The sequence below is a fragment of the Dermacentor variabilis genome, chromosome 4 (assembly GCF_050947875.1).
Source record: "Dermacentor variabilis isolate Ectoservices chromosome 4, ASM5094787v1, whole genome shotgun sequence".
Lineage (NCBI taxonomy): Eukaryota > Metazoa > Arthropoda > Arachnida > Ixodida > Ixodidae > Dermacentor > Dermacentor variabilis.
In genome coordinates, this window is record NC_134571.1 from 47,365,033 (window position 1) to 47,392,299 (window position 27,267).

Sequence of the window (27,267 nt, forward strand, 5' to 3'; positions counted from 1 at the left end):
AAACGTATTGCGCTGTAGGTCAATCTCCTCAACGACGCATGCGAGCACCTACTGCACTATCTAAAAGGTTATTTCGTTCTTTCTTTGGTTCTTTATTTCGTTCCTTCTTTCTTGTTTTTTTTTTTCGTTTCTTCTTTCATATTCAGCCACTGCATCTTTGCTCGCTTACGGGTGCAATGAGCCATTCCTGATGTTGATACTTCCTTTCTTTATTTCCTTCGTTCTTTTTTTCTTTCGTGTCTTCATTCATATTCGGCCATTGCATCTCTGCTTGCTTACGGCCGGGAAGGCCAACCTATACAGTCGTCACACCACGAGACAGTTAAGGCACTCTTGAAATTTTTACGCTCGAGTGACCTGTTGGAGGAGGAGGAGGAAAGAGAAAAAAAGAAGGCAGGGAGGTTAACCAGAATAACGTCCGGTTGGCTACCCTACACCGGGGGAATGGGAAAGGGGAAAGCAAAGATCACAGGGAGAGAGAGGAGGGAAGGAAAGAATCAAATTGTGGCAAGTTCGCTGACGCGTGCGGTTTTACAGAAATTGCCTTAATAGTCACAGGTGGTCGCACAAACCCGTCGTCCTTAAGAAACACAAAAGTGCCTTCACCGCTTTATGGGCCGATGGGCGATGGGGGCGGTGTTCCAGCAGCACCTGCACAGAAAGCGGCCGATTGTCCAGTTTTTGGAAAGCTTTGGCAAGTTCTTGTCGCTCTAGAGCATATCTTGGACAGTGGCACAGCAGGTGGTCGATGTTTTCTTCGGTGCCACAGACCTCGCATGCTGCACTGTCAGTCACCCCAATTAATGTAGAGTATGCCTTTGTGAAGGCCACTCCTAACCAAAGGCGACAGAGAAGCGTAGCTTCACGTCGAGGAAGTCCGGGTGGAGGTCGGAGCTGCAGGGAGGGGTTTAGTCGATGTAGTCGTGTAAGTCGTAAGTTTTGCGAGTTCCAGTCGGTCACTGTGAGGCTACGTGCCAGGTGTCGAAGCTGCCTTGCAGCGTCAGTCCTCGAAAGCGGAATCGGAATGCTGTGCTCTTCTTGATGAGCTGTGCGAGCAGCGTTATCGGCGGACTCATTGCCACTGATTCCACAGTGGCCAGGTACCCACTGAAAAACGACTTCGTGGCCTTTTTGTTGGACATCGTGGTGAAGTTTCACGACTTCGTATGTCAATTGGTCATGACATCCGTGTCGGAGAACTGACTGCGTGCACTGTAATGCCGGTTTTGAATCACAGAACACAGCCCATTTTCTGGGTCTTTCCGAATCAATGAATTCCAGTGCTCGACGCAGGGCTGTTAGTTCTGCCGCCGTTGAGGTCGTGACATGCGATGTCTTGAACCGCAGTGTCATTCCTCGAGTTGGTATAACCACGGCACCACCAGAACTGCACGACGTAGTCGATCCGTCGGTATAGATGTGCACGTGGTTACTGTACTTTTCATGCAGAAGAAGTAAGCTCAGCTGTTTTAGAGCAGGGGCCGGTAGATCTGTCTTCTTCTGTAGTCCTGGAATCGTTATCTCAACTTGTGGACGGCTCAAACACCACGGAGGAAACGCTGGCTTGGCCGCAGGTGCGTACCCTGAGGTAAACGACGCACGATGTGCACTGACAATACCGCTAAATGTCGAGCAGGGCCTTGCAGCAGTGAGGCTCGCCAAGTGGTGGGAAGGGGTCCTAGCATAATGCCTGAGATGCATACGCATTGTCTCAACGGCAATGTGCGTCGTGATCGGGTAATCCTGCGCTAGGGCAATGGTTTCAGCCGTTGATGCACTGCGTGGTAAGCCAAGACATATCTTAAGGGCTTGGGCTTGAATACTCTGAATCGTACGCAGGTTAGTCTTGCAGGTGTTGGATATTGCAGGCAGGCTGTATCGCAGGAATCCAACGAACAACGCCATGTACAACTGTAACATAGCGTGTATAGATGCTCCCCAACTTTTTCCTGCAAGGAACCTGAACAGGTGACAGATAGCAGTCAGCCGCTTTTTCACGTAATTGACGTGCGGAGTCCAAGACAGGTCTCTGTCAATTACGACTCCCAAGAACCTGTGGCTTCTGCTGTATGGTATAAGTTGTCCGTTAATAGATACGCCGTAACCAGACATTGGCTTCCTCGTGAATGCCACCATTGCGCACTTTCCGCATGAAATTTCAAGTCCTTGTTGACGAAGGTAGCAAGATGTCATTGTGGCTGCCTTCTGAAGCCGAGCACGAAGCTGAAGTCGTGTCACACCTGATGCCCAAATGCAGATGTCGTCCGCATAGATGGAAAGTCGTACGGTGCTTGGCAGGTTGTAAACTAATCCACTGAGGGTGAGATTGAAAAGAGTCGGGCTAAGCACTCCTCCTTGAGGGACTCCTCGGCTACCGTAATGCTCGGACGTCGGGCCATTTTCTGTGTGCATGTAGAATGGTCTCCTCTGTAAGTAGTTGCACACCCACATATACATCTTACCACCAAGTCCGACGGCTTCCAACGTGCTAAGGATGGCTTCATGGGTGACATTATCATAAGCTCCTTTAACGTCTAGAAACAGAGCAGCAGATAGTCGCTTACAGGCCTTTTGGTGTTGCACAAATGTTATCAAGTCAACAACGCTGTCTGTTGACGAACGGCCCCGTCTGAATCCGGCCATAGCTTGTGGATAGATTTCATAGTACTCTAAGTACCATTCCAGACGTGTTAAAACCATTCTTTCCATAGTTTTTCCGACACAGCTGGCAAGTGCGATCGGACGGTATGAGGAAATGTCCAAAGGCGACTTGCCAGCTTTGAGAAGTGGAATGAGGCGAGTTGACTTCCACTCTTGCGGAACCGTACCCGTCTGCCAGGAGTTGTTGTATAGGAGCAAGAGTGCTTTCCGAGCTTGGTCTCCTAGGTTACACAGGGCACGGTATGTAATGCCGTCAGGTCCTGGCGCTGAAGAACGCCTGCACAAAGCCAGCGCAGCTTCCAGTTCTTCCATAGAAAAAGGGCATTCCATGCGGGGATCGCGTGAGAACAGTGGGTCGTCGAGCGTTCCCGTACCCGTTCCATCGGAATTTGCCTCGCCAGCAATCTTTCTGCAGAAAGATTCAGCGACGTCAATATCTCTACATTGTAGATAAAGTGCCAAAGATTTAAACGGGTGGCGCTGACCAGAGGTTGTGCGAAGGCCACGAACAGTCCTCCATATAAGCGACAAAGGTTTTCGCGGATCCAGGGACTCGCAAAAGGATGCCCATTGTCGCGAAGCCAGCTTGTTCATGTGACGCTGTATTTTCTTTTGTGTTCGTCTAGCCAATCTCAAATCATGATTTGACTTCGTGCGTCTATATCTTCGCTCCGCACGACGGCGAATGGCGCGAAGTTTTGCTAGTTCAATGTCGAAATCGGTGCGGGAAGAACTCCTCGAAAGCAGATGCGTGGTTGTTTGTATGGCATCCTTTATCGCGCCCTGTAGGTTATAAGAGGTGCCGTCACGACAACAGTCTTCCATTATTATTTTGTATTTAGGCCAATCGGTGCACTGGACGGTTCTGGAAGACTTGGAACTAGTCAAACCTTCGATCTTCAAATAGGTTGGGATGTGGTCGCTACCCCGTGTTTCTAAATCGGAAAACCAGTGCACTCTTCTCGAAAGCGACCGTGACACGAAGGTTAGGTCCAAGCAGCTGCTATACGCTGATCCACGCAGATAAGTGGGGCTACCATCATTCGACAAGCAAAATTCCCGTTCAGAAGCAAAGGACACCAACGTTCTGCCTCTAGAGTTAACTTTGGAGCTTCCCCATAGATAATGGTGGGCGTTAAAGTCACCAGTGAGCACCCACGGCTCTGGAGTCGATGTCAAAATTCCCCGTAGGCGCTCACAATCTAGACGGCTTGCTGGAGATATATAGGCTCCAAGAATTGTAAACGTGAGCTTTTTCTTCTTCACTGTTAAGCAAACGTATTGATTTGCTTCGTCAGGAGGCACTGGGTGATGTACATAAGTCAAGTCACGGCGTATAAACACAACAACCTTGCTGCACTCTCCGTAGGTAGAGGACATAAAGCACTCATACCCGGACAGTCTGATGGGAGCTGACAGGTTGGGCTCGCAAATCACGATAATGGGGAACTGGTGCGTAAAGACAAACTGTCTAAAGTCGGACATGCGTGACTTAAGCCCTCTGGCGTTCCACTGCAAGACAGATGCATGCTTGACCTCCTCTTGAAACGACGGCATCTCTCGTGCCATGGTTTTACCCTAGAGCCGCAAGCACCGGACTCAAGGTGTCCAGCACCTGCAGTGCGCTCTGTGCCGACGGGGTTTTCATGCTGCTCAGTAGAATGCGCATGGCGTCCATAAGTGACTTCAGCATCACTATGACTTGGCGATCCTCAGTCGTCGTCCCATCCGCGGTTCGTGAGGTCATTGTGGGCGGCGCACTTTGGTGTGACTGTTGGAGAGACTGCAATTCTCATGGATGTTCACGACCTTCCCTATGTTTTTCTTTCATTTGCTTGCTTTTTCTCTCCGCCGTTCTTCCGTCCTTCATTTCCCCGTACCCTTCCGTTAGTGCAGGGTAGCAAACCAGTATGTTATCCGGTTAACCTCCCTGCCTTTCCCATCCCGTTTATCTCCCTCTCTCTACGAGGGCACGAGCCATTACAAAATATTTTTTCGGATATGAGCCATTGGTGATGATGATATTTTTGTACCATTCGTAAACTTTTGTGAACCACTCCATTTGATGATGATACTGTGGAAATTTTAGTCTACGATGTTTTTCTCGTTTTGAATGAAGAAATTACCTGGCTTCACGTTCGGATAAAACGTTTGCATATAATCTGATACCATTGTATGGACCTACTAGATGAGGCATGCATCTCGAGCTTTCTTAGTTGGTGTCTGTATTGTTTGAAGATATTTGACGTCTGTATTGCTTCTTTTTTGTTTTGTTTTGCAGGACCATCGAAAACAACAACATTTCTCATATAGAAGTAAATTCGTTTAGCGGCCTCCTCAACTTAGTCTGGCTGTAAGTTCAAAAAAGAAGCCTTTGTAAGCAGATGTGTTGAGAGATGTCAATATATTCTTCCTTTTCATCTCACAGGACACTGAAGTACAATCGGTTAGACGTATTCGACTTTGACGTTCTTCAAGACCTACGTCTACTCGAGATTCTGTAAGTTTCGCTAATTGTATTTAAGTCGTGGTTTTAGGTGGCTTTCTCGATGTTTGTAAAGTGCTCATTTTTATTACTCTTTTATTCTTTTCCCTGCATTTAGGAACATGGAAGGAAATGGGCTGAAGAGGATAGCCAAGCCCTTTCCGGAGCTGGCATATCTCACGTGGCTGTACGTAACTATAGTAAACTTACTCAGCGAGCGTGCGCATACGTCCGCAGCTCCACTTTTAATACTGAAACAATGACATTTACCGATCGCTTCGTGCTCTGTTATTTTATGCCAGGGACCTCAAGAGAAACCAGATTGAAGTAATAGATGCCGACACATTTGAGAATCTTCTCAATTTGGAAGCTCTGTAAGTATCCGCTTCGCTCAGAGCGACAATTTAGAAACATACAAAATACTTTCTCTTTGCTGCGCGTAATACTGGTCTATGATCCGGAATTTCTTGCAGCTTTATTAAGACAGATGATAATAATAATTATTATTATTATTAGGTATGGAAACATACAAACATGGGTGGGGTCTCATGGTGTAAACATACAAACACACAAAGGGAACAGGGAGGGAGCAAGCTGACAACTTCCACCGAGAGGGGCACAACAAGTGTAGGAAGTGATAAACAAGTAACAGGTGGCTCACAGGCTTCACATCATTTTCATTCAAAGTGCACCGAATGTGCGTGCTCTCAACAAACTCAAACAGAAACTTGGCGAAAAGCCCGATTATGGCGTAGGACTAACAGATTGAATGCCTGACCATAACTTAAATGGACGTTAAAGCTGGTAGCATAAAGAACAAAAAATACTGCCTTCGTTAGTATTCGTACTGAAGCATTTGACCGTTTCACGCAAGTTGGCACCTTTTGCCTTAATACTTTTTATGATTTATCCTAAAGATAATGAAATTGCCGATAATCCACGTGACTCATGTAGTAGATTGTCGAGATGCTTGCATTGTGTAGAGGGAACAAGGGAGCTGGTTTCTTGGCGAAGGGAATACATATTGTTTCCTAGCTCGTATCCTACATTCTGTTTCTCTGGCGCGGTCGCTCTCCAAAGAGGCGAAAGTGTTAAGCCTCTTCTGGAGTTCAGAGAAAGGCTTTATACGCGAGCTGCGGGGTCGATGTCCTTTCGAAAAGGACGACACGTGGTTTTGAAGCAAGGAAAAAGAAAGATGAACGCAGAAGAAACCACTTTTCGATTACGCCTGTTCTCCCTTTATTTTTATATTTTTTTCCCTCAGCGCCTGTCTTCTACTCAGCAGGTGACTCTCTCAATACGGCCGAGAATAAGGAACTTGCTTGCATTATAGACCTTTCATGCCATGTTTTAGAGTTGTTATTATTTACTGAAAACTTTGCTGCTGCTTTCATTTAGTTTCCGGGTATTGTGGATAGTGCTACACGAAGAATGACCGAGTGCAGTATAGGTTTCTGTTTTTTTTTCTGCTGTCAGGAGAAATGTCTTCTTTCAATTTGCGTTGTCTCACATCTTAGCAATGTCGTTCCGCGCAGAAAGGAAATGAGTTCCTGGTTCTCAACGTTATCATTCCATGTAGGGCGAACTAATAAAACATGGCTATTCTAGAATTGCCACACGTACATATAATAAACGAACCGAATATATAGTTCTGTTTCTTTGATGGTTACATGTGATAGGGGTAGAAGTGTGTAAGTTTGTTGAAAAACAGGATCAATCAGTTTAGCCTTATGGCCAGGCACCTATAAAATTTACGATTTGTCTTGTGTGTGTGCGGGTGTGTGTTTTGCTATGCATTTTAATAGAATGTTGTATACGAGACGTTTTCATACTGTCACAGAAGTCTTGCCTTTGAAATTAGAGAAATGTGTTCGTGGCCTCCTACTTTTCGTCAAGCGTGATATCTTAAAATCGACTTCATTCGTATTGCAATCGCAGTTCTGACCAAGTATATTTTCTCTGGAAATTCCAGAATTTTGCGCGAGAACCATTTGATGGATGTTCATGAAGAAGCGTTCAGGTATAACACGAAGATGTTGGAAATGTAAGTCTATATACTTTTGTAAGAGAGAAGTTGCTCGCAAGGCTTCTGTTGTAAGATAACCTTAAGTCGCCATGTTCAAGTGGTAGTGAAATTATCAAACGAATCAAACTAAAAATGCAATAGCGTTATTTTAACCATTCGTGATAGATAACAACGTAGGGTTTGGGACGTATATTACATCGCTGCGTTAACACATCAGGTCTTGTAAAGATGAAGCTAGTTGTGTGATGACCTTGCCACAAGAACTTAATTGAGTTGTATTTTTTCAAAGTTGAGCTAACAGTTAAAAAGAAAGATGATAGACTAATAAATCAGTCAGTACGTGTCGCACAAAGTAATTTACCGTGCAGCATTGCGTTTAGTGTTTTTTGAATGGCCATACAAAATCTAATCTTAATCTTCTTAAAGATGTAAAGGATTATAAAGAACTCTGCTCACAGAGTGGATTTAAGCTCAGTCAACTTCATCAAAGTGGTGAGAAGAATGAATCAAAACAAAAGCGTGTGATAGACTGCACTTCCGTTCCTCATGCTCATCAATTAACCAAGAGCTCAATAATGCGTGTTCAGAAATAATTACTGGAACGATGGCTAAAAATGCTCATTAGTTTATTTTCTTACGTGCTGATACAGAGACCTGGCTGTCAATTTTTTAACGTTCGTCCGTCCTGGCTTGTTCCACGGCCTTCGAGACCTTAAGAAGATGTGAGTTGGCGCATTCCCGACACTATAGTAGATTATCTGCGTGCCTATTTTTTCTCCTGTGTTTCGAATTTACGAGAAAGAAAATTGCTTACAGTGACCTCTCAGCCAACGCAATCAAGACTCTGCCAGTCACACTGTTTCACAACCTTCGAAGCCTCAACTCACTGTAAGTAGCCGCAGCATTGTTGTTGTCAGATTGCATGTACAAGTTACTCCTACTGTGCTTTCTTTTTTTTCTCTCTCAGGAATCTATCCGGCCTAGAAATTAACAACATCGAGATCCGGCATTTCCGACACTTGCCAAAGCTGGAGTTCATGTGAGTAGAATTTATCTGATTGTTTTCAACTATTAAAAATAATAATCTGACATATTCAAGCGTCAGAGCACAAGGCGTACAGTGTGGTGTACGCGAGACGATGGTCTTAAATACACATGGTGAAGCCATGGGTAACGATACAGGCTATAGGATAATGCGCATTTCCCGACCAGAGAAAGAAAAACAGAATTTCCGCTTTTATTTCGAGTCAATGCATATCCAGACAACGGCACGAACTTTGAATGCGAGCGACAAAAATTTTAACCGATTACACTCGCAGCCTACGACGTGTGCTCAACCGTATGTTACCTCGCACCAGTCCTGTTTACCATATATTGCGAACAAGGCCCCCAAGTGAGGACCAAGAGGTCAAGTTTTCGGCAGTTTCTTCACGATGCTTGGCGCCAGCTATGCTTTCTTCAAGGCAACGGTGACCTAATACATGCAGTCCATTCGCACAGCCTACGCCTTTTATTTGGGGCCAGAAAATATGGCGCCTACCCTTCAGTGCCAAATGCTGCGTTGGCGGAGCCCCGTAAGAACAACAACAAATTTTGATGTTTATCGCGAAGAAACAATGTGAAGCGCTTGAAAACACAATCTGGATGTTTGATTAAACAAAACAGCCACTGGGCCAAGATGAATATGGGAGTTCATGTTGGTCCTATGAAATGTGGTGCTGAATGTTTCTTTTATTTATTGAAATTAAAATAAAAGAGAGAGACGTAGTCATCTTATAATGGTGACGGCTACTCCTTTTCTCATAACAGAAACAACAATATAAAAATATATATAAAAAATTAAAGAAACCACATCGTAGGGTCATAAATCCACAGAACACAGTTCTGTACACCCCATATCAAGATAAAGAGCAAATGCAAGTTGAACCACAACGAGTTTGAAACAGTCACGAACACACAAGCGTCCATGATGTAGACCGCGATGAGCATAGGGTTTCTTCTCATTTCTTTGTTTGCCCACGTCGCTGAGGGCGCTGTTTTTCCAAAACAATTCAGGTCTACGTTTACAGTAATGTCTACACTGCTTAACACAGAGTAGGGCAGAGTATCTCGTGTACTCTACCATATTTTTCGGACGGAATTCCGTGTAAACAAGTGAACCAAGAGCGTTTGCAAGTACATGTTTAAGTTGTGACAACCAGCCAACTTTCATGCTCTTCACACATAATAGAGGTGTCCTGGACGTTTCTTCCAGAGCCACCATCAAGATGTTCATAGTGTAGGGGACAGGTTAGACAGGCTAGCAGCCCTTTTGTTTAAGCATCCTATATTTCTTTGTTAGCCGTAATTGCAACAGGAAGCTAGATCGAACGAATAACATTTCCTCCCTAAAAATCGGTATTTAACAGCACCGTATAGAACAATAGCAGATTCGGCGAGATCTAGACATAAGTTAGGACTCTTCAACAAGGGAGGAAGTTATAAGTCTACAGGAAATACTTCACAATGCATGCTCCGTGGTCTTGTGAGTTCATTGTACAGACGAAACTTCGCCACTGGTTTTTCTCCCGTATATAGTTATTGTATCAAAATATAGCAAAATGGCTTTTTTGTTGAGCAGGCTATCGCTGGCGCTATGAAAGCACTGCTGCCAGCGAATGATCTACCATGCATTCTTACACCGCAACTTTTATTCCACACTTCTTTCGCTAAACCTACTTCTACACAGGCCACTAATTAGTAGCAAACCCGAATCTGCCACAGTGGTATGGAAATGAAATCGCGAAAAACACCGAAAAACATTGAATACAGTCACAGAGCGCGATAACATAAACGTTCTGCACGGAAGCCCAGAAAGCTGCACAAAAAATAGTAGAACATGTACAAACGCGCTTAAACATGTATAAACACGCACACTTACGTACCGACATAAAAGCACGTACTTGAAGTTCTAATTACGGCCCACTCGCGTGCAAAACGAGCGCGCCTGCTCTATGTCGGTGCAGCTACTTCAAGAAGTTCCAGTACTGCAGCTACGCGCCGTACGTGCGCATCTGCGCGCCCAAGACGGACGGTCTCTCGTCCACGGAGCACCTGCTGGTGTGGCCCGTGCTGCGGCTGTCCGTCTGGGTGGTCGCCCTGACCACGTGCGCCGGCAACAGCGTCGTGCTCGCCTGGCGCCTGCTCTCCAAGAAGGAGGACCGCGTACTCTCGCTTTTCATCCGGAACCTGTCCGTGGCCGACTTCCTCATGGGCGTCTACCTCGTCACCGTGGGCTCCCTCGACGTAGCGTTCCGCGACGAGTACAACAAGCATGCCCACCAGTGGATGTCCTCCTGGCACTGCACGCTGTGCGGCCTGCTCGCCATGGTCTCCTGCGAGGTGTCCGTACTCATCCTATCCCTCATCACGGTCGAGCGGTACCGCTGCATCAAGGTGACCAGCCCGTGTATGCTATATCGAGGAACAACGAAGGTTTTGGCCCGCGAAGGGCAATGCCTTTAAGCGCACGTCTGCTCGCGTGCTGGCCTGCTTGGGTGCTTGCCTCCTTAACATGTTCATTTATCACTTTGAATACGACGAACCCGTTGCAATGACCATGTGAATTTTAATGGCAAGGGACAAGGATTCCAGTATTAGGTCATGCCTTTTGTAGCGGCTGCACCATGGTTAAGGCATGGCCATTGTTGTTGGGGCAGAGACGCCCGAGCTCGAGCCACATGCGCTTGAGCTGGTGTACACCGGTGCTCCTGGCACCTGCTCACGTAGCCGGAATAAATCTTGTTTTCTTATAGCTCTGATGTCTCTTAAGGCGAAAGCCTTAGGCCTCTATATTTCAAGGTCGCGTTGTGAGGTACAGAAAAACGGAGCGCACCGGGAAAGGGAAACAGCAGTGACTGAGGAGGCTTCTGAGAAAGGGCGACAGAATGCAGTCGGAGAGTTGAAAGGGGGCGGGGAATGGCAGCGGCGGTGCCGGAGGGCATTGAGGGAAAGGGCAGCGGCGGCACTGGGGAGGAGAACAGAAATGTCAGCACCAGCGCAGTAGGGGCGTTGAGGGCAAGCGCGATGGTGGCGCTGGGGAGGAGGAGGTAAAGGTCAAAGGCGGCACCCGTATAACGTTCTGGAAGTGGTGGCAGCACGCTCGCCCGCCTTGTGTATGTCGCCCCGTGGGCTCGGCGCTTTATTTGACATCACTACGGGTGACGACGCCCCCGGCCCTAGTCGCGGGGGCGGAAAGACCACCGTGGCGGGAAAGGCTAGAGCACACACTGTTGAAGCTTGGGCAAGTTAGCGTGACATTGTTTTTTTAACAGCGCAAAGGACAAGGACGAGACAAGTGCACATACACAAAGCTGGCTTACAAGTCAGCGCTGTGTATGTGCACTCGTCTCGTCCTTGTCCTTTGCGCTGTTAAAGAAGGTTAGAGCAGCTCGAAATGTACCGCTCGTCGTAACCGTCGTCGGAAGTAAGTGGTTATGGCTGAAGCTGCGGTCGACGTAAGAAGTATGCAACGCCAGAAGAATGTGAAAAAAAGAGAACGTAAAACAAAATAAATTATGTGTCTGTCTTTAATGCCTCGCCACTCAGGCTTTCGCCTTAAAGCCGTCTTAGGGATAGCACAAGAAGCCCTATTAATTTTTCCACGCTCGCTCCGTCCAAGGTTCCACACTGTAAGGGCATTACGGGCACTGCCTACAGGGTTTCCCAGTAAATAATGATGTCTGATGACATCGGAGCTGTCTTTCTTTCAGAATTTGATAAAAAATAAACAGAGCCAAGTCAGTTTGAGTGTCTCGAAATGGCATGGCATGTGGTATGAACTCAAGTCAAATATTAAAAATTAAGCTGAAGGAATGCAAAATGAATAAAATTTAATAAAGTCTAAAAGTCAATTTATTAAAACGCAGGTCTGTGGATATTGCGCTGTCCCGCGGCTGCAATGCTGCTACCGCCTCGCGATATTGGAAGAATAGAATAGCGCTGTCTGCGCTTATCACGCTTTCTCCCTGTTGTGGACTTTTCTTCGCGCTTTTCGTGTCGTGACCTTGTCTGTTCTCAAGGTTGCGCAAGCAGTTTCTGTTCCTATGGATTATTTCCTTATCGGCGCTCTACTGAGATAATTTTCGCAACGCTTTATAGTACCATGCCTCGCAATATTACACGTTCAAATCGTAAATTGGTGGGCTAGCTGGTGGAAGATGTTGTGCGACGGGGTGCGCTAAAGTAAAATGGAAAGCTCGCAGATGACTTGACAGAGCATCTTTCCTGTCAAGTTGCCCGCTACCTTTGCATACCGCTTTAGCGTTTCCCTTATTAATTAATTCATTCATTCGTTTCTGCATTGACGCATTCACGCCGTGCACCTCGGTGTTGCAGACGAACGTGCGCGCCGTGACGGTGACGGCGGCGCGCTACTGCTTGGCGATCGTCTGGCTGCTGGGCCTGGGGCTGGCCGTGTTCCCTGTAGTCAAGTGGCCGCAGCAGCGCGCCTTCTACTCCAGCAACGGACTCTGCTTTCCCCTCCACATTGATGACCCCTTCATGCTCGGATGGGAGTACTCGGCCTTCGTCTTCCTCGGCGTCAACTTCTTCGCCGTGAGTGTATAATTTACGAAAGCCATTCGACCCTTGGCCAATCCCCTTGAATGGGTAGGTGCCACTGCCGTTAAGATCATCATCATCAGCATCATCATTGCTTACCGCCGTTGTGAGCTGGCTGTCTGTACATTCCTTAGTCGAGCGTAAACGTAAGCCAGTTTCGCAGGTAGCAAGACTTTCTTTTGCGCTGTTTTAAGCGCGGCTTTGCAGTGCTTGGGTGCAGCTCTTTCCGTCCCTTCTCCTTCCCCACATAGTTCACCGAACCCACTGAAATATTCCGTATGCATTCCGACAATTCCGTATGATTTCCGTGATCCTTATGAAAATATAAAAAAAATTATACGGAAACCATGTAAATTCCGCAAGAATTTTACGGAAACATATGAAATTATTTGAATGGAATACGGAAAGTTTCAATAGCGATGTTGAGGCGTCAATCGCAAGGTAGGCAGTTGCGGAGCTCTCAGCAGGCTTTCCTCTTCTCTGCCGATCAATCAGAGCTTTTCGTTATCTTTTTTTTTTCGAAGGGGGAGGGGGCAGGTGCAAGCAGTACTTGAGCGAAACCCTGAACTAATCGTGCACGTAGAAAAAACCCGTCATGAGTAAATGTTCGCGCTTGAACTGGTGGACAGCAAACAGGCTTGATTAAAGAGCGGTGTCACGTTGCACCGATATGTTTTCGTGTGCACACTTGCCTGGATGTCCCGAGTGCTAAAAAACGAGGCTCCTCTTCACGGAATTCTCGCGATGAATACACGCGTCATCGTCTTCCACCAACGCACTTTGGTAAGCCAGTTCTTTCGAAAAGGACTGCTTCACAACGTTTCATTATACCACATTGGGGCTCAGCTTTCAGTAATACTGTCAATGAGCAACCGGATGTTCACAATAACGAGTCTGACATCCTAGGGAATAAAGAATTTTGTCATACTTGAGGCGTGTAGCGTTGCGTGTAACGGAATATCGGAAGGCATATACGCGTGTAGCGGCGCGACTATCACCTCCAGAGCCGGACTCCAGAGCCGGACTGCGGAGCCGGACTGCAGAGTCCAGAGACTATGGTCTACGCGCGGGTAGTTACGCTGGTGCTTACAGGCATTTACAGTAATTTCACGAGAACGCTCGAAACTTTCTTTGGCAGCGACAAACTTACGCCAGCAGTAGGTTCATGTCTACAGGACAAAAGAGTCGTACAACAAAAGAGGATACCTGGCGCGCTGCGTTAGCTCACAGCGCCACGAAACACCGCGACCATCTCCAGCGCTTTCGGGCACGTCATCGTGCACTTCCTCCCGCGTCAACACTACCACTGTTTCCGCTGGCTAAAGCTCCTTAATAGGAAACAAAAAATTGCGCTGGCTCGTTGGTATTCATTATTAAGGACAAGCAACAACTTAACAGCTTAACAGAAAGCTTAACAGACAGCTTAACCGACAGCTTAACAGAAAGGGAAGAAAAATTGTTGTTCTGCACAATAAATGATTTTGATTTTATTGTTAGAGTACTGATTATATCTATTAACATTGCTTATACACATACATTCAATTGAATTGAACTTTATTAGACAAGGTATGGTCATACAGAAAAACATGTTTATAAACATCTGGATCTGTAGTATAATGCTAGTATGGATCCATGCAACAATTACTTGCATAAACTTGCAGGCAGGAGATACGTATTTATATCAGTTTAACAGCATATCAGGTTAGCATACAAAACAAAGAATGAGCAAATTTAATACATTTAAACACCACTTTAACCACATGCCAGGTTACCATACAAAATATAAGAAATTAAAAACTCCAAATACAGTTCTTTGTAATAACTTTTGAGCGCCACAAAGAAAGATCTACGTTGTTTTACATGAACTGAAAGATTTTTCCATAAAGAGGTGCCAACAATAGAAAGCCGTCTTTTTCCGTACACATTTTCTACCAGTGGTTTAAGGAAGTTAACACATTCATAGCCTCTTGTCTTGAAATCCGAAGGCATAAAATTTGAACAGGGAAGAAGAACGTTGTTATTTAAAGAGTGATACGCAATCATTGTAGTTTTGTATTGTATTAGCAGGTGTATGGGCATGATTTAGTAGTGGGAAAAGAGAGGCTTAACAGAGGTTGCATAACTTGAATTTGAGAAGAACTGGACTGGGTGTTTTTGCAGGACTACAAGTGGTTTTATGTAGGAATCATATATGCGGTCCCAAGATTCAAAACATTGTGATAGTTTACAATGGAATAGGGCAAAATGAATCGTTCTCAGAGTCGCTATATAAAAAAAAATTGCGACATTCAAAAAACCGCAAAGCAGACAGTGACTAGCTTCTTGCATAGAAAGTATATGTGCATTTTCCAATTGATATGGTGATCTAGTACAACGCCTAGGTATGTTAAATTACTGACTCTTTCTATGCATTCTCTCTCTAAGCCAGAAGCTGAGAGAGACCCCATAGAGAGAGCCGTGCGTATGTGAGTTTTTTTTTTCTTTTCACCCCTCGTTACCGCTGTTACCTGTCCTTAAGAATGACTTTTTTTTTAAATAAAACACCGCGGGCGGGCGTCGAAACGGTCCATAGGCGCGACAGAAAATGCTAGGCCAGGGTACCCAACGGTACAAGAACTGGGACTGTAGTGATCACAAGTTTCCTATTAGAAACGCGTCAGCATTCACCCAAGATCAAAAGCCGGCTTTGTGGGTAAACAGATTACGTGAGCGTCTCCAGTGCTGGTTCGCATTTCCTTACAGTAGGAAACTATTTGGTGAAGTTGTACGCCTTCGAGTTACGTTAGCTTCCATTCTGTTCTAGCGGCAGTAGATAGTGGGAGAACATGATGATGCCACTTCCGTGGACGGTGGCATTTGGAAAGATCGTCCTGCAAGTTCATTTTCCGGGGCTGTTCTTTCTTTTCTTTTTCACATTAGCACAGAAGCGAAAAGCAACATCGCGTCGGAAGTGAAACCCAGTCCGTCTATCGCACGCATTTATTTTCTTTCTACGCAACTCTTCATCCGCGGACTTTGAAGGAAACATCTCTTAAGTAACAAACACTCACCGCTCGCACAATCACAGTCCTCCCTTATTCTTTCAAATCCCTCTGATAAGGTGAAAGAAACGAAGAAATCTGAGAGAACTAAATAAATAAATAGAAAGAGAATGAGAGAGAGAGAGAGAGAGAGAGAGAGAGAGAGAGGAAAGGCAGTGAGGTCAACCACTAGAGCGTCAGGTTTCCTACTCTTGACTGGGTGTACCAGAAAATGGCAGATAATAAAGAAAAGCTAAAGAGATTGAACGCTACACGAAAAAAAAAAGAAGATACAACAGGACTACAAATGGCCACTGAGGTCGGTGGTCTTGCTTCATAAGGTGCACTAGTACACGAATAAAGTTTGCGCCAGTGACGGATGTGACCACAGTCCCAGTACTTTAGACTCAGAAAATGTTCTCGAGTCCAGCAGGTTAAACCCGGTCTGAAGTTAGGCTCTGCTGGTCACGTCGAAGATGGGTACAATACAGAGGCTGCAAGATTTTCTTACATCGACAAAAGTCCAACGTCGGACTATGGGCTGTTTCAATAAGGACGTAATTACAGTTCGTAAACGTCACTCCCAGCCGTACGCGGTACACCAATCTTGTTTCGCAGCAGGAGAGAGTATGCAAGACTGAAAACAGCTGGTGTCAGCTGGTATGAAAAATCGAACAACTCGACGGCCCAGTCTTACGGTGGCACATTGCACATTGTGCAATTTCGCTAACGCAACATATGGCGAATTTGCCAAATTGAGCGAGTGAGAAGGCATTTATGCACTGCAACAGTCGAATGAAAACGATTTGCATGGAAGCCTAAAAAGGTCCTCCATCAATTTTAACTGCTGGTTGTGTTACGTAAGCAAGTTAGCATGTCGCTGTGTTGTATGAAACGCAGACGATAACTCTGGAAAATAAAAAAAATAACTGTAAAAAATTTTGAATCAGTAGCTTAGAGTTACGGTTTACATATAAGAATAGTGCGAGAATTCCTAACAGCTTCATGACTTTTTTCGTGAGCAAATAAGTATACAAGAACAGTAAGAGATCATAGGTGAAAAAAAAAAAACATAAGTGTGGCAGTAGACTTGCAGCAGCATAGTGCCGGAAGGAAACATACATCCTGATATATACAAGGAATCGCGCAACTAAAATAAGCAAAGAGGAAGTTTTAGCAGTGAGCTGTTATTCTGGTGACTGCGTTAAACTACTAGGAGTAGGACGAAAGCGTTACCAGCGCAATGGAGGGTGGCTTGGGGAGTTTAGGCATTCCGGGCCATCTGCGAAGTCGCTGGTGCGTTCTGCTCCCATTTAAATATTCCGGTCGGGTAGCTTTCATAAAGTAATATCGTTTCAAACTTACTTTTCCAGCTCTCAACGAATTACAGTGAACGCATTCCCAGGGGGTGACTCCGAAAACGGAAGTTTCCTATAAAGTTTGAAAATTCTCTTGTAATGCTGATGAGTGTCTCGCACGCTTCGCTGCTTGCGAAGAGAGTAGCTGCGGCATGCTTTTACAGACTGATTTCTTGACATTCTCCATGACATTGCCTACAACCAATGAGGCTACCTAGTTTTTTTTTATTCTCAGATATTCACTGTTTGCTTCTACGCATCAATAAGATGGAAGGGGTGGCTTAACTGGGTCTGACATTACGTTCGCAGCTTGGCTACATATTTGGCTAAAATGTTACAAACGTAGTCGAACGTCCTCGATCTAGCGAGAATAAAATCTTGCAGCATAAGGGTGCAAATTAGTTAGGACGAGGTGTGAAAAGAAATTTATGTGACACTGAAATTCATCGTGTTGATGGTGCGTGCCATGTACAATGGAGGAAGCACACCTATAAGAAATCGGCGTTTGATAAGAGAATAAGGAGATAACAATATCAGCCTATAACTTGCTTTATTTATAGAATGTTAACTACACCTACGACTTGTCACGCGCCGTTACGCCATGTTACGTGCTATGAGTTCTAATGTGTTGGTCGCATGTCATGTTTAACGTGAGATAACCTACACATTTACACTTATGGGTCGATTTTTATGAAAGCTACGGTAATTCCAATTTGTAAAAACTTTTAAACACCCGCACACACGGATGCTCACACACACAGACTGACGCACACATACGCACTCTGTGTTCTCGATCTGATCTGTTTCGTTCTTTATTTTTTTTTCACCTGATCATGCGCAGATGGTGCTTATCATGGGTCTATACCTGTCAATGTTCACGATCATCAGAGAAGACAGGCAGCATGCGCGTCCTGTCACCATGAAAAAGCAAGAGGACGTCGTGCTAGCGCTGCGATTTTTCTTCATTGTGCTCACAGACTGCCTCTGCTGGATTCCCATCGTGATCATAAAGATACTGGCCCTCTGCGAAGTGCGTATCTCAGGTAGGTTCGACGATCCACATGAAACTCTTTCGATCCTGGCGAACATGTCTAGAGGAAAGTCGAGGACAATATCTCCGCTCTGTATTGGGGACGCAAAACACACGAACAATGTATAGAAGCGATAGCTCGAACACAATTTTTCAGTCCTGGCTTAAATTACACTGAGAAATCAAGACAGAGACAAAGGGGGATAAGAAGGCAGTGACATTGCAACGAAAATTCTACGTAATCTGTGTTTCTGCTTTGAGGGGGCGAGAAATGCATAGACAAAAAGGAAGCGACACAAAACCATTGTTGGAACATATACTTAAGGGCAAAAGAAGTATGCTTGAAACTAGAAGGCGCAAGCACCTGGTCACGGCATCCAAAGAAACACACCAGTGCCTGCAGTTCGTTTCTTGGCTACGAATGGTGCATGAAGCAGGTATTGTCTCTGCGCATCTATAGATAGGGTAGCACGCAATATCTATCATAGACAGTAACACCGAACTACGCGGCTCCTGAACGCTAGAGTTTCAATCTGCATGAGCATGCAGGAAATGTCCGCTTGGCTGAGTTTACGCTGAGTCGACAGCCATTTCACCACGGCTATTCAAATGGAAAGGCATAGTGCAAAACTTTACGTGCAGCAGAATGACCTATAGCGGCGAAGGTATTTGATTGCAAAGTTAGAGAACTCCCGAAGACGGAGTCGAACGTGGTAAAATCAGTTAATTACGTACGCTAAAGGGGCCGTAAGCGCTTTCTTTACTATGACAGTACAAGAAACCAGCGGTAAAACGCATACAGAATAATTGTGACGTTATTATCTAGCGCAGATAACAAAGCTGAGTGGATTGAAATGCGCAGATTGTTGGTGCTCTCTTTTTCAGACTGCGTGAGAGGACTACTAAGTTATATTTGTACTTATGAAGTTTTGCGTGCCAAAACCACGATCTGATTATGAGGCACGAAGTGGTGGGGGACTTTGGATTAATTTGGACATCGTGTGGTTCTTTAACGTGTACCTAAATCTAAGTGCATCAGTGTTCTTGCTTTTCGCCCCATCGAAATGCGCCGGCCCTGGCCGAGATTTGATCCGTGACCTCAGGCTTAGCAGCCAACACCATAGCCACTAAGCAACCACGGCGGGTAAGGCTACAAAGTTATTTTGCAGAAAAAAAAAAGCTAAAGATAAATGTGATATGCCTGCCAGTGTTAGAATACGTAGAAAAGGGTCAGTAAACTTGTGCTGGGCAAGAAAGCACTTTCTAGTTACTGAACATCATCGTTTGCAGGCCCTCAGCTTGATAAACTGTACGGATTTTTTCACGTATACGAAAAGTTGCTCGGAACTCCTTCGTCTGTTCCTTGGGAATTGAGATAACTACTGAAGAATACAGCCCAAACTTCCAGGACCGGAGTGAGGCAATACGACATGTAAATCACTGATGTGTTGTGTTGCCTCTTTTTTATCCTGCCTAAATTTATTATGCACGCTGCTGTAACAATGAACCAACTAGCTAAGACGAAAATGCTGTTGACTCGAAAGAACAAAAAAAGCACCTCAGGGTCATTTGCGTTCTACACATCCAAACAGGCGATTTTGTTTTTCATAATATAGTGGTCAACATTTCAGATTCAACGCTGGCACACTCACTGAGGGAACGTTGTCGTGTCTATCGCAGAGAACGTCTACGCATGGGTTGTGGTGTTCATCCTGCCAATCAACAGCGCTCTGAACCCAGTCATCTACACGCTTGCGGCACCGACGGAACTGAGACGCCGCATCGAGAGGTTCTCCCAGCGTATCCTCAAATGCCACAAGCAAATCGAGTGCATGTTGACCAGTAGGTACAAATCGGTTCTTTGCCGCTTTTTCTCCCTATTTATTCCATACCGCATTTCACGACGGCACTTCGCATGAACTAACAGAAATTTTACTTTCATATTTTGGTACCAAATTATGGCTTCATATTAGGTCCTGGAATAAAATATGCAACTGAATCATTTCTTCTGTTATCTTACTAAAGTTCATCCTACAGCAAGATGCGAAAAATAGGGTCCCAAAATAAAATAAATATTGCCACAGTACCCTCAACATGTTAACTTAGAGTTTAACAAAGAATTGAGTGGATTTTCAATAAGATTTATGTATAGGTAAATATATTTAAGCGATACATTTCTTGCGCAAGCGTACGTCTACCATGACTCTATATCGCTGATCAGCTATTAATAAAAGTAATATTTTCTGAGGAGATCATTAAATACTCACATTATGCAACGTGGTGCACTTGGGGAAGTAAAGAGCAAGACCTTAAAGCATGTCTAAGGGGTATAAATACTCATACTCCCACTAATATTGAAATTTTATTCTACGAATTTTGCCATTATATCTAATTGTTTTCAAGGTTGTTTTGTTTTGTAGTGCAGATAAAATCTCTCTGGAATATAATTGGTAGAATACCAACGCACTTCGGCCGAAGTTTGCTCAGTGATGTTTCAGAGCCGGTACTCATCTCGGAACACCTACAAAATGGGTATGCCTTGTACGCTACAATGTTTACATTCTATACCAGAAAGAGGGGGGGGGGAGGTGTAGGGGGAGGTTGATATCGAGCTTTTGAAGGCGGAAGAAGCGATAACAAGCCACAAAAACTGAATCTTTATCGTCATATTATCGAACACAGGATTCAGAGTCGAACTCGCAAAGCTTTCCGTTCGCAAGGGTTCTTTGTCATCAACCGGCCGCATTCGATAATTGTATGTGCAGCACCAGGATTAGCTCAAACTTCCTCTTACTAACAGTTGTAGCGACGAGCTTTTTTGTGAATACGGGATTACTCAGATTTCTTAGCCACTTCACACCTTTTGCTTGCACGCATTTCCGTGAATCCATAAGTTCATGTCTTTTCTAGGGAGGGGAGCAAGGACACCATAGTCCATATTCACAAAAAAATGTTTTTACTTTAGAGCTGTCCGTAAGAGCCAGCTAATCATTATGGTCGGCATACTATTAGCGAAGGCAGATGGTTACTGTGAAGCCTCTGTGTATTCGGTCCTTGATGTCGTGATGACGAGAACTCTAAAGGAGACGAAATGGTCGCAATACAATGGGAAATTCAATTGATCAACAGTTTCCGAAAGGGAGCGCTCAACCCCCAGCCAATGCGTTGACAAGCAGACTTCTCTTCGTCAGGACAACAACCTGAGCCTTGTTCTTGTTCTGGGCTGAGCCTTCCCTTGTTCGCCCACTGTTGATTAATTCGGAGAAAGTCGCACGTAGGCGCAGCTTTCTTCTAGTATTGCTTTCGCTTAGTTACGGCTAATTGGTGTGTGATGATGAGAGCTCGTTTTTTTTATTTTCCTTGCAGGTAATAGGACTCCCCGGTCGTCAGTAGCTACTCAGAGCTTGACCGGCACCGACATAGCCTCTGCATCCACAGACTGCACTTCGGCTGGCGGCTCATACCACCCTATGGCCCGCCAGTCGATCGCAGCCATACACGAGCTTTCCGAGTCTTCCGAGGCCGACGATACGGTTCTGTGAAGGGTTGAATTGCGCCTGCGAAACAGCACGGTTATCGACTAATGTCATGACACATGCGTCTCCCTCCCTCCCCTCCCTCCTCCCGCGTCTACACAATCCGTGAGACGACGGTAAAGGATCTACACTGTGCTAGCGGCGACAGGTACGCGCGTGCACAAGCTCGGGACTCTTTCACATCTAGGGTGGTGCAGCTTCACCGAGAAGACAGAGGGTATCGTGTTCATTTCATAGTCGCCAAAGAAGTGTATCAGCATAGGCGAATGGGGTCGTTCAACGCTTAGCGCGAGACGATGTGTCGCTGGCTTTGGTTGGCCCTTATTAGGTGTCCCCGCTCTCACTGTACAGTGGATGTTCATTAGTTTGAGTTGTCGGGAACACTATTCGTTAAAAAAATCTGAGCAGAAGTGGTACGCACGTTTTACGAGATTCCGTGAGTGACCAATCTATTGATAAACCAATACACTCTTCATGCCCTCAAGGTGGCATCTGCGAAGACAACGATGACCTGTACTAGGCTGGGTGCGAGCTGCTTCTGTCACGAGAGTACGCCGTGGCATCACTGTCATTTGCATCCTAGATTTCGGTTTGTCGTAGCAGAGTTTCTTGCAAGGTGAGAACATGCTGCTGACGAAGCGGCACTGTTTGATGAACATCTTGATTGGCGCCAAATGTAGGACAACGTTACACACCGTTTAAATTGAAATACTGGTGCTCGTTTAGTGCTCACAGCAAAAACTGCTTGCAATGAATATGCTAATTTTGCCATGAAAATTCAGGAGAAATACGTGAACCACCGAGCGGCTGAGCTTATGAGAGATTTATACATGGATAGGTTGAGGCTACATTATCTAAACTACTGTAACTTTGTATACCCCACAGGTATGTCAGTTCGAGGATCGCCATTGGTAAAACCAACATCGCCAGGAGTGTGTTGTATTTCTTATAGCCCAAGTGAACAAAACTTTTCAATTGAAGTGAAAGTAAGCCGTCATATATTTAACTACCGCTGGTGCTTTCATGTGTGTACCTTCTATTGTAGTGTATATTTCGCTTCGTTCAAGGTGTTCTAAATGAAAGCACGCTCAGAATTTGCTGCTCCTTACCATGTCGATGACAAATACTGCGTTTTTTTGTTTATTTTTCTTTTCAATGTGGCAAAACATGTGTAGCGTTCTGCTTTCTCTGCGCCCACGCTACTCAGCAACTACCGAATCTGGCGTGCTTGCTGGATTCGTGAAGGTTGGCCCAGCAAGCGGCGAACATTACTGCCAAGCGCCGCTTGCCATCGAAACGCGTAGGATGCAGCACGTGACTAAAGGTTGTAAAGTTGTGATCTGGCGCAGAACTACAGAACCATTAAGTTCTTGTTCTGAGTGTCCTTCGGTTGTTTATAACGTATATCAGCAAGGGGAGTATGCCGTGAAGATGTGTATACAGTATGATCGGCAGTGTGCCGGTTTGTAACAGCATTGTTTGACCAGTGCTTGCTTGATGCAACTGCAGGGAGATGTAGGCGAAATATTTTCATATGTTTGTCGTACAAAGCTAAAATAATGGTAGGAGACGTCTCCTGAAAACAAACAGCATCTACGGTAGCTCCAATTTGATCAGGCTGATAGAGATTAGGAGGAAAAGCTATAATGAGCAACCGCTGTAGGGTTATACATCATGCACATCAGTCTAATTCACGATTCCCTTATGCGATCTCACATTTTCCCATACTGCCTTTTTAATTCATTTTTATAAGACCAAGCTGATCTCAGAGTAGACCGCCTGGGTGACTTTAGAGATAAATAGCAACACCTTTGAAAAATGCTGCGCACAGCAAGATCACCGAGACTCGCTTTCGCATTGGACAGAAGTGTGAAATTTATTAAAGAAAAAAAAATAACAAATTTGCAGATATTTAAATGCTTCGCATCTCTATGAAATTATGCGTTCCCAAATCGTTCTCAGACGTTAGTAGCTCGAATATTAGTTACCTGTTTACTATCAAACTGCTTGAAATCTTTTTAAAGCTACTTTTGTAGAAGGTAAGCAAGCTGTAGTCGACTCTGCTGTTTGGTGAGCAGAATTTGCAGCAAACTTCTTTAAGCTCACATGACTAACCCTGCAATGGTAGGCTGTCGTGTTGATAACGACGGCTTCGAATGAATAGCAGGCAACTTGTTATTCAACATATTCTACTTAGATACTTCAACGTTATCCGGCAACATTGCTTAATTCTGAAAATTAAGGGCCTTACTTGCTTACAGATTGTGTGCGCTGACTGTAACTTGCAACTCATGCTTTCAGGGCAGCACTGCCAAATCAGTTGGCCCTCATAGTGATGTTTCCCTGACTCGAAGATTGAAGGGCGTGTTATTTTCCAGCGTTTTGTAAGTATGCCTGGCTCCCATGGCATACATAACGTTGCCATCCATGATCACAATAGTGCGTAACTTGCTACAGCCATATTCACTATTCTTGACAGGGTATTGACTCCACACGTCCACCCCACGGGTTTTACAAGTGCATATATGATCTGTACTGTAAACACGTCTTATTGTTCGTCAGTGTTATATCGTTAAATGGCCTCGCTGTGTGGTATAGACAGCTCCGTGCTTCACCGGTCTCAATCATAGCTAGCCATTGTTACCCCACGTTTTACGTGTGAAATGCACTAACTTGACTGTTGTCAGTAATTTATGCATGATCTATGTCCGGCACTGCACTCTCTGTAAATATTCTCAGCCATCCAAGCTGGTGCCACCACCTCGACGAATCCCTTCAGCGTATAAACACCGAGATACCCAGAAGGTATCTATACCGATGGGATTAACCGACTGCAAGTGTGGTCGCTCACTTATACCTAATTGGCCTACGTATATTTAGAACGAAAATTTAGTGTAAAATGAGATTACTATTTGGTGATCGTGGCCGCATTGATTCCTCCTTTGTAGCCCACATATTGTACAACAAATGTCTGTATTCTTGACTGTGTCTGCGGCACGCTTAATTTTCTTCACGTGTAATAGTGCGAGTAGGGCTAATTTAACAAATAACTCTTCGCTGCCTTCCTGTCGTTCAGTTCATGTCCACCTTTTAGTTCCTGTGGTGGCTACCTTTGTAGTGAAGGCACGATAACGGTTCCTTGAAAAAGATAATGCTTTGCGTAGACCCACCTGTGCTGCATTAGTAAGCATATAAAAACAGAAACAACAAAGCACTCTGCGAGATGCATCTTTCTTTTATTTCCTACGCCCTAAGTTGCAAAAAGAAAGAAAATAGCAACACGTTGAACGATTTGCAGTGGACGCAAGGCGGTTGCCAAGGAATGGCACCTTCAAGGTTGGACGCGAACGGAAGTGACCCATTGTGGACAACCTGAGACAGTACTGTCCTACGCGGCGCTCTTAGGTAATTGTTCTGAAATCATGAAGATGCGCAGCAGTAGCTTATAGCTCAACCTTTCCGGCATCTTTAGGGTCTAGTTTGTCTGAAACCACATCCGTTGTGTTGCGGGTCAGTGGAGTCCACGACATCACGTGCGTTTGCCCTCGTGGATGTGCGCAACATACTTATGGTGACCTATATTCACAAAAAATAAAAGGACGAATGAACAATATTATGAAACTTGGGGCTTGACAAATTGTGCATTTGTGCGATACCAGACGGTCAGGTATGTCAGCGTTGAAACGAAGCATTTTTGAAGATATTCTAGATGGTTATGCAACATTTACCCAGCGTTACTCCAACCTGCCAAAACAGGGATGTCATCGTTCGGTGCGATGGCTGTAGCGACTCGACAGTTAAGGCAGACGATGTCGTCGCCATCTGGATTGCCCAGTGGGGGATTGTAAGATATGAGCAGGAGGCCGGACGTACTATGTCGCTGTACATTTAGAGGAATGACATTGCGGTGTTCGCATCCCATAGCACGAAAATCATCGCACGCGCACCGGCTTCGGCACCACGTGTTCAATGGATGTGCTATTGTGTCGTTGCTCCATTATGCTATAACTGTACATAAGGACTGCTTCTTTGCCGGTGTTGTATTGCATGACACCTTTGCGCAAACGCTAGTTATAAGTGTATTAATGGGTCCAATCTAAAACTGTCCATTAATGTGGATAACGTAATTGTCGGCCCTTTTTGGCGTTTTAAGGCTACGATTAAGGTCAACAACTATTGAAAATTTGTCAAGGACTTATGTGCTATTTTTTTTTACTCTGTACATTGCTTCGGTTTAGCTTCAAGGGACTAAACCGAAGCGGCTAGCACTGTTGGCCTACTGGACTCAGTACATGTTGTTTATGTTGAACGAAATCGATTTGATGCTGGTTTTAGTTGTATACAATCATGCAGGTTTTTACAGCTAGGCCCTACTGTGGCAGTTGCTTGGACAACCATTCACCTTGCAGCGACAACATAGAAGTAAAATAATTTAGAGCCGAGCTCAGATGTATATCAAGTTTACGTCATGAAACCTGCTCAATATACGCTACTCATTCGGGTTCTGCAACTTTCAGCGTGTTCACATTTACCGATAACAGTACACGAGAGCATAACAGCGGATGTCATTAGCCAAAGCAAGACAGCCGCTATTACGCTACAAAACTGCCGACCTAAAGTTAACAGCGAGGGAATCGACAAACCTTAAGGTTCTACATGCCGCAAAACCTGCCATAATATTACCCGAGATGGTGTAACTGCATTTACATTCATCGGTTATCAGAATTTCAGCTAACACGCTACAACACTTAAACAATTACGCGATGTTACAATGTGGATAGCGCACCAGAGACAGACCCGCCGTGGTTGCTCAGTGGCTATGGTGTTAGGCTGCTGAGCACAAGGTCGCGGGATCGTATCCCGGCCACGGCGGCCGCATTTCGATGGGGGCGAAATGCGAAAACACCCGTGTACTTAGATTTAGGTGCACGTTAAAGAACCGCAGGTGGTCCAAATTTCCGGAGTCCTCCACTACGGCGTGCCTCATAATCAGAAAGTGGTTTTGGCACGTAAAACCCCGTAATTAGATTTTTTTTAACACCAGAGACAGCTGCACGTTTAGCTGTTGCAGTGGTGACCAGAGAGCATACATTGTGGGCATATTTATCAACAGGAAACCTTCCCTTTAAAATGTAATGAAGGTCTTTCTATCATGTATGTACACATTTCTGACATCTGTATTGTACTTTCATTTCGTTTCGTTTTTGTACGACAAGTGAGTAATAAATTATCTGTAACACGTACAGGGTGCGTAACTTCCGTGATTGTGTCACTTTGCTCTTCAGCATGAGACGATTCGAGCCTGCCGTGAACAAAACACGCTGTGTTTGAACGTCTAATGTGTTGTTGTTTTCGGTGCCATGCATTAGCCTTTTTATTGTATACAGTTTATCGTTGAATCTATTTAAAGTAGCATTTCTGCATGCTGCGCGAGCATATGCGACAAAGAAAAAAAGAAGACCTTTTTTAAACCGTTTTACTTGCACAGCAGAGAAAAAAAATAGCAGTTCATAGAAGGAACTCTGCGAGTAAGTTACATTACATAGAAAT

General features: G+C 45.0%; 1 protein-coding gene across 1 annotated transcript in view; it reads left to right on the forward strand.

The window, feature by feature from the left end:
• The window catches only part of LOC142579064 (relaxin receptor 2-like), a 172,473-nt gene extending 145,501 nt beyond the window's left edge, over positions 1 to 26,972 (forward strand). Inside the window, exons 7-19 of the mRNA XM_075688887.1 lie at positions 4,943 to 5,014; positions 5,090 to 5,161; positions 5,265 to 5,333; positions 5,449 to 5,520; positions 7,119 to 7,190; positions 7,823 to 7,894; positions 7,989 to 8,060; positions 8,140 to 8,211; positions 10,178 to 10,607; positions 12,549 to 12,767; positions 17,993 to 18,194; positions 19,862 to 20,023; positions 21,548 to 26,972. Of these exons, the coding sequence (XP_075545002.1) occupies positions 4,943 to 5,014; positions 5,090 to 5,161; positions 5,265 to 5,333; positions 5,449 to 5,520; positions 7,119 to 7,190; positions 7,823 to 7,894; positions 7,989 to 8,060; positions 8,140 to 8,211; positions 10,178 to 10,607; positions 12,549 to 12,767; positions 17,993 to 18,194; positions 19,862 to 20,023; positions 21,548 to 21,723 (1,762 nt within the window). The 3' untranslated portion in view covers positions 21,724 to 26,972. The remainder of the gene's footprint in view (positions 1 to 4,942; positions 5,015 to 5,089; positions 5,162 to 5,264; positions 5,334 to 5,448; positions 5,521 to 7,118; positions 7,191 to 7,822; positions 7,895 to 7,988; positions 8,061 to 8,139; positions 8,212 to 10,177; positions 10,608 to 12,548; positions 12,768 to 17,992; positions 18,195 to 19,861; positions 20,024 to 21,547) is intronic.
• Positions 26,973 to 27,267: the final 295 nt, after the last annotated feature.